This window comes from Chinchilla lanigera, unplaced genomic scaffold (genome assembly GCF_000276665.1).
Source record: "Chinchilla lanigera isolate Chin_1 unplaced genomic scaffold, ChiLan1.0 scaffold00127, whole genome shotgun sequence".
Classification (NCBI taxonomy): Eukaryota; Metazoa; Chordata; class Mammalia; order Rodentia; family Chinchillidae; genus Chinchilla; species Chinchilla lanigera.
Window position 1 is genome coordinate 223310 of NW_004955528.1, and position 6884 is coordinate 230193.

The following is a 6884-nucleotide window of genomic DNA, read 5'->3' on the forward strand; positions in this document are numbered from 1 at the left end:
AAGAGGAGGAGGACAGAAGGAATCTGGGACTAAGGAAGAGCCCAGGAGGACCAAGGAGACAGAGTGGAAAGGACACACAAGGGCAGTGCACATCATGGGACCACATCACCCTCAAAGACCAAAACAAAAGCTCCAAGAGCCTAGGACCAGGGGTGCCCACCCTGCTCCCAGGTACACTTAGCACTGCCAGCAAAAGGCAGACAGCAAAAGGTTCCATTAGGTCTAAGGGTCGCCAACCCAACAGGACTCCCACTCACTTGGCCACGGCCAGGAGCACGTGAGGGTCATGCTCACACTTCTTCAGGGCGTCCACACTCTTGGTCTTCCTCTGGGGCCTGGCCTCAAGGAACACAGCTTCGGACCACAGGATACCTGAAGTTCAAAAACAAAGAACTGGAGGGCCGGGGATAGAGCTCAGCAGCCTGCCTGGCAAGTGCAAGGTCCTGAGTTCATTTCCCAGTACCAAAAATAAAAAAAAAGAAATAAAGACCTAGAACTCAACCTCACCTCTGGACTCAGAAACATGCCCACCCTACAAAGGATACCCTGAAAGAGGCCTGCTTAGGGGCAGCCCAAAGGCCCCAAGTTCCCACCTACCAGCTGCCTCCAGTCTGAATACAGACCAGAAAATGTTCTAGGGTGACACACAAGCATTAACAACCTTCAAGCTTTCATTCCCACTGACACAGTAACTGCATATCTACGAAATTATTGTAACAGAACAGAATACTAATAAAGATTCACATAAAAAACAGTGATGTCAAAGCAGTATCAGATTAAACTGGAAATAACAAAAAAGGGAAGAAATGGAGAAAATTTTAAAGTCTTAATAAACAGCCAGAGGGTATGTTGTTGCTGATATATATATATAAAGCCATTGGAAATGTACATTCCTGAATATTTAATAAGAATCAAAAGTCATCACTAAAGGTTCAGCTTTTAAAAAAGGTAAACCGGGTTTGGGGTGTAGCTCAATGACAAAGCACTTGCCTAGGACACACAAAGTCTATATTCAATTCTCAGCTCTACAAAAACAAACAAAAAAGGTAAAACACCAAGCTGAGCATGGTGGCACATGCCTATAATCCTAGCACGCTGGGAAGCTGAGACAGGAGGATTCAAGCCCAGCCTGGGCAGCTCAGTGAGCCCCTATCTCAAAAAAATGCACTAGGAATGCAGCTCAATGCAAAGGCTATGGGTTCAATCCCTGGTATAAGGGAAGGCGGGAGCAAAACACCAAATACACACTATGACTTTAACTGTGTAGAAGAATATAGGTTGTAACACTACAAACAGTAGAAGGAATCTGTGAGTACTGGGCCAAACACTATTTCTATTTCCTCTTTTCAACTCCAAATTTCTTTTTGCTGCATATACATTCCTTAGATGCCTGGGATAAAATAATAAAGTTAAATCTTGAAAGAAAAAGAAATGGCAGCACTTCAAAATATGAACTAAAACTCTCAGCTGAGACTGGGAATTCAGTCCAACTGTCTTAATGACCAAGTACAGTGAAACTTAACTGAAATGGGTCCACACACACCCTAACGGTCTATTAGAAGGCAAGTCCCACTCTCTTGGAAAATGCCACCCCTCACTGCAGTCCAGGGCGCCCTTACCAGAGTTAGGGCACTCCTGCAATGCCTTCGCCATGAGTGTGTTGGCAATGTTCTTCAGCCCTGCACGGTACTCCAGCCGCACGGACTCCAACCTAGGGAGACAGGCCTGTGGACATCCAACCACCCACTGACATACCCAAGGTCCCTGTCGGAAAGCTCTGGGCTCAGTAATTGTAGGAGCTGGAATTCTGTTCTCTGTAGGGCAGAACTTGTCCACCAGAGGAAGTAACACTGATGCCCCAGCCAAGCCCTGGGGACCCACTTACTATAGAGGAAGTGAAGACACCAGGGCAAGCACATGCCATCCCCGGAGAGAGAGCTGCGCCTCCTTGGCAGTGTCCTCTTATACTCCAGTCTGCCACCCTGACCTGGACCCTGCACCTCTCCAGAGGGAACACCATACTTTCCCTGGCAAACTCCTGCTCAGCTCCCAAGTCCCTGCCTACGCCACCTGTTCTGTGGAGAGCGGTCTCAGCCTCACCATCAGTCCATCATTAACTTTTTACTTCCTGGGTGCTATCAGCATCAAACCAGCTACCAGCCTGTCCCACCCACCAGGCCCAGCTCCCCAAGGGAGAACCATGTTGCCCCACCACAGAAGGTTGAGCTGAAACACTCCAAGTGACTCCTGCACAGTGAGTAGAGCCCCTAGAAAGAGAAAATGGGCCAACAAACAGCATGAGACTCACCACAGCCCGGGATTCTTTGGGTTCTTCAGACGAGACTTCTCCAAAATGGCCCGTGCTCGGGTCAGCTGCCCAATCTTCTCCTCCAGCCGGGAAAGCAAGAGCCACAGGGGCGTGGAGTGGGGGCACTTCTTTAGCTGCAGCCAACAAGCCAAGAGAGGAGCTCAGGTAGTGTCCAGGAGCAACACTTCCACAGCTGGCTCCACCTGAGCTCATCTCCAACCTTGAGACCACAGAGATGTGCACTTTATGCTCTGCACATGGTGTTTTCAGATCTGGTTGTGTCTTATACACACAAATACAGGTGTGTGTGGGGGTAACATGTATGGTTGTGCTGTGCACACATCCACCTTCTAGTATGCCACATTCCACATGTCCCATACCCCATACATTCCATCTGGGCACAGGCATGTAATGGTAGAAGGAAAAAGCACAGGATTCAGGGAAGGAACCAGGCTTCAGTCCAGAGCCCACAGTTCTATTAGCTGGGACTGAGCAAGTCCCTGCCCTCCAACTCTCCTTAGACCCAGGAGGCAATGACCACGGTACCGCCTGGCTCCAGGAGGGAGGTCGGCTACGGCCCAGGGTACTCAGAGACTCACTCCCTGGTTGTAGGCTTCTCGAGCCTTCTCCATCAGCTCTCCCTGCTCCTCAATCTGCCCTTTCATCATCCACAGCTTGGGGAAGTCCTCATAGTGCTTCAGTGCTTCCTCGCACAGCTCCTGGGCAGCTGCAATGTTCCCCAGCACCCACTCCAGCTTCACAGACTTCATGAACACCTGCCGAACAGAGATAGTATCACACAGCAGAGAACTGCGACACCTGCACCTGTCTAGCACCTATGTGACGATGCTTCCTGCCATGACTCATCTTCCACACATCTGTCCTTCTGCATTTGCGTGTGCCTTATAAACTGTCTCATGTACATGAAAGGTGGGGATTAAGAAACGGATGCACTTTAGAGCCCAAAGGCAACAAGACTGGGATGTGGCCTGAGCTCTTCCCCACCTTAGCCTTCCCTGGGTCTGTGTGTGCACACAAGGCACTCCAGAAGCGCCCGCCCCGCCCGCCTGCCACTACGCACACGGGCTGTGGGTGCACTGCTCCGCGCCTTGGCCAGCAGCCTCCGGGCCCGCTCGTACTCATTGTTCTCTGACTCCAGCTTCACAGCCGCCAGCCAGATCTCCTCGCTGTTGGGGTTGGCCTGGAGGGCAAAGCACAGCAGTGTTAGGAGGGGCTCAGAACAAAAGTGACCAGAGCTAGCTCACACTTAATCGAAAGCAGGTGGCCTGGGCACTAAGCCGGGCCTCACTCTGCTTTGGGACTAGTGTGGTCCCAATCCCTCCCCAGGCTAGCAGATGACAGAGCAGACTGCTGGCAGTCCCTTTTCACTGTGGTATAGAGGTGAGGGATTCACAGCTCTTGAGCAACAATGCTGACAGCTGTAAGCCATTTTCTCCAGGAGCCACTCAAACACTACAGAGCCTTCCAAAGCTGGCGGGCGGGTCACTTCTGAACCACATACATGAACCTGCTACAGCCCACTACACTCTTTCCCTCAGCCAGCCACCCTAAAGTGTCCATGTGGGCAGGGAAAAGATGCCTAGGGTGACCCTGATGAAGCTCAAAAACTGGGACTGAGCCCCATGCAGTCCACTGTCCAGTGCACTTGCAAGTGGGGCATCAGCGCTCCTGAGACCTGGCGCCCAGGCAGAGCCTCATCAGTCACACGCAAGACGGCCACATCACGCACCGGTGAAGCAGCTCTAAGGACAGGCAAGAAAAGGCCCCACAGGGATTTCATCATGCAAGAGCACGAGGCAACAGGCAACAAGCACCAGCAGTGAAGGGGGACACTGCTCTGTACAGCACTGTGCTCTGCTCCTGTGTTCTCTCCAGCAGGCAGCTAGGAAACAGCCCAGGTCAGTCCCTCTCGTGGTGTTTACTTGAGAAAAGACAAGCTTTAACTATGTTAGCCTGGGTTGTAATAGCAGCCTGACATTTATACTGTACTCTGTGGCTCATTAAAAAGTATGTGCTGGGTGTGGTGGTGCAAGCTTGTAATCCCAGCACTTGGAAGGCTGAGGCAGGAGGATTGTTGTAAGTTTGAGACCAACCTGGGCTACAAAGTGAGTTCAAGGCCAGCCTGAACTGAATAGTGAGACTGCCTCAAAAAGACCAAAAAGAAAAAAAAAGTATGCTAGTGCCAGGTGTGGTGTATACAACAGTAACCCTAGCACTACGGCAGACTGAGATCCTTCCCAACACAAGCGATACCTTACCCACCTGGAAGGCCAAGGCCAAGATGCTCCTTGCTGCAGGCACGTCCCCTGCCAGCCACTTGGACTTGGCACCCATGAGCCACAGCACCTCTGCCTTGGGGCAGTGGGCCACAGCCCTCTGAAGAAGTGCTTCCAGAGACTCCCTGCAGGATAGAGGCCACAGTCACCCGAGCCAGGCCATAAACCAGAGCACGCAGTCATGGCCAGGATACCGAGAAAGACAGTTACCACTCCAAAGTTCGGCAGGATAAATGATTTACCGAGTTTTACAATGGGGAGAGTGTGGGGAAATCTTTCCTCTCCATAAAGGACCTAAAATCAATGACTGAAGAGGGTTCCACAAAGCAGCACATTGTTTAAACAGCAGTCTTTTACAGTATGTGTCCTGGAGGCAGAGATAACATCAGGTCGGGTGACAGGGAAGGGCTTTTCATCTCAAACCACAGAGGATACCTTGGATCCACAGGTAAAGATAAGGGTCCCTGACAGCTGAAGAAAAATGTCTTATTGGAAAGAGTTGTTTTAGGTATCAGGTGCTAACCCCAGACTCTGAGTGCCCGACTCCCTTTTTATCATGTCATCCTCGCTGCTGACCCCTTTGAGCCTTAGTGTGCGCAGCAAAGCGAAGTCAGCACACAAAACCACACCATAACCAGGCATGGTAGCAGACACCTGTAATCCTAGCAGTCAAGAGGCAGAGGCAGGAGGAGTACCATGACTATGAGGTCTGCCTGGGCTACACAGTGAATTCAAATCCAGCTTCAACTACATAAAGAGCCTGTCTCAAACAAACAAACAAACAAAAAAAACCCCACAACAACACACGGAACAAGGCCTCACAGAGCAGCACCATGCTCCCAAGTCCCAGACCCCAGGACTGCTGCATCCCCTCACTGTCCTGAGAGGACAGGGTAGTAGGATGGAACTGACCACTGAGCCACTGAGTGGCCAGCTGTGCATGCTCAGACCTGGGGCCACAAGGTCTCAGTGCACACCTGGCAGATGTTCCTGCCCTGTTTGGCATTTCCACTGTCCCAAGTGACCCACTAGAGGATGAGCTGTCAGGATCATTTCAAAATGTCTCCATTTCCCCTAAGTTTCCGTTAACTCTGAAACACCAAACCAGCTGGCAGGGCGGAGAGGGAACTGGAGCTTCAGCAGAACACGTGGAAAGAGGTTCTGAAGAAACTGACATTAAACAAAGCCAAGAAAAAAGAAAGAAAAGGAGAAAACAAAAGACAAGAAACAAAACAAGGGCTCAGTGCTTCCAGCTGTGGGTTCAGTGTAAAACAGCGAGGCCTGACCCTACCAAGCACAGAGCAGCTGAGGACCCAAGAGGGGATAGATGGAGGGTGTCCAGAAAGAGGAACCCCAATGCTCTAGAGAGTTACTCATTTAAAACAAGAAACTGCAAGGCCTAATTTAATCAGCATTTACAGCCAATAAGGAAAACCTGCAAAGGTTTTTTCAATTAGAGAGTACAATTAAAGAAAATTGTAATGGACCTCCTCTGTGCATAAAACCCAGTCAAACCAAAAGCAGCACAGCTTAAATGAAAAACAGCTTGCAGGATCCAGATGCTAACTTGCCCACTGCTGAAGCCAGTGTCTACCACCATGTTGGTTCCAGCAGCAAGCTGGCACTCAGCCACTTCTAAAGTCATGGAGCACTTGGTCAGGACAGGTCATCTTCACACCTTTTCTTGAATATAAAAGAGTAATAATCCTACTGCACAAGGGGCTATAAAGACCAATCCAGCTGCAAAGTCCCAAGAAAGGCCATGAAAGCTTCTGCCCTAGTCACAGTCTGTCCCGTCATCACTGAAGGCCAGACCGGATGGAAGCACTCATGGGTCTGCAGGGATGCAAGGGTGAGATCAAACACCCTGCAAATGTGAGTAGGAGATTAAGAAGCACACGGGGCAGGTGGGTCCCCCACATACCTGGTGCCGTGATTTTTCTCAAAGTATGCAGCTCGCAGCCACACACTCTTCTTGCTGGGGAATACTTGCAAGGCATAGGCGTAAATGGCTCGTGCACACTCCAGGGCATTGTGGGCCACGCACTATAGCAGAGAAACAGACATGAGGGGTGGGTCAGTGTGGAGGGAAAGGACTGGTGCCCCACCCAACCTCTAGCAGTTCTCAGTGATGGTACCTGCTAGGAAGGGCACAATGACAGTTGATCTAATCAAAAGTACAACCCAAGACAGGGACGTGAGAGAGGGACCTTAAGTTCAAGGCCATCCTGAGCAACTTAGTGAGATTCTCTCTAAATATAACTTAAAGAATTAGAGGC

General features: G+C 50.4%; 1 protein-coding gene across 1 annotated transcript in view; it reads right to left on the minus strand.

Annotated features, from left to right (window-relative positions):
- LOC106147216 (pre-mRNA-processing factor 6-like) overlaps nt 1–6667 on the minus strand; it is a 9613-nt gene extending 2946 nt beyond the window's left edge. Inside the window, exons 1-7 of the mRNA XM_013507482.1 lie at nt 6530–6667; nt 4592–4730; nt 3390–3509; nt 2908–3084; nt 2309–2442; nt 1620–1711; nt 258–372 (exon numbers count right to left, since the gene is read on the minus strand). Coding sequence (XP_013362936.1) covers nt 258–372; nt 1620–1711; nt 2309–2442; nt 2908–3084; nt 3390–3509; nt 4592–4663 — 710 coding nt within the window. The 5' untranslated portion in view covers nt 4664–4730; nt 6530–6667. The remainder of the gene's footprint in view (nt 1–257; nt 373–1619; nt 1712–2308; nt 2443–2907; nt 3085–3389; nt 3510–4591; nt 4731–6529) is intronic.
- Between the last annotated feature and the right edge of the window lie 217 nt (nt 6668–6884).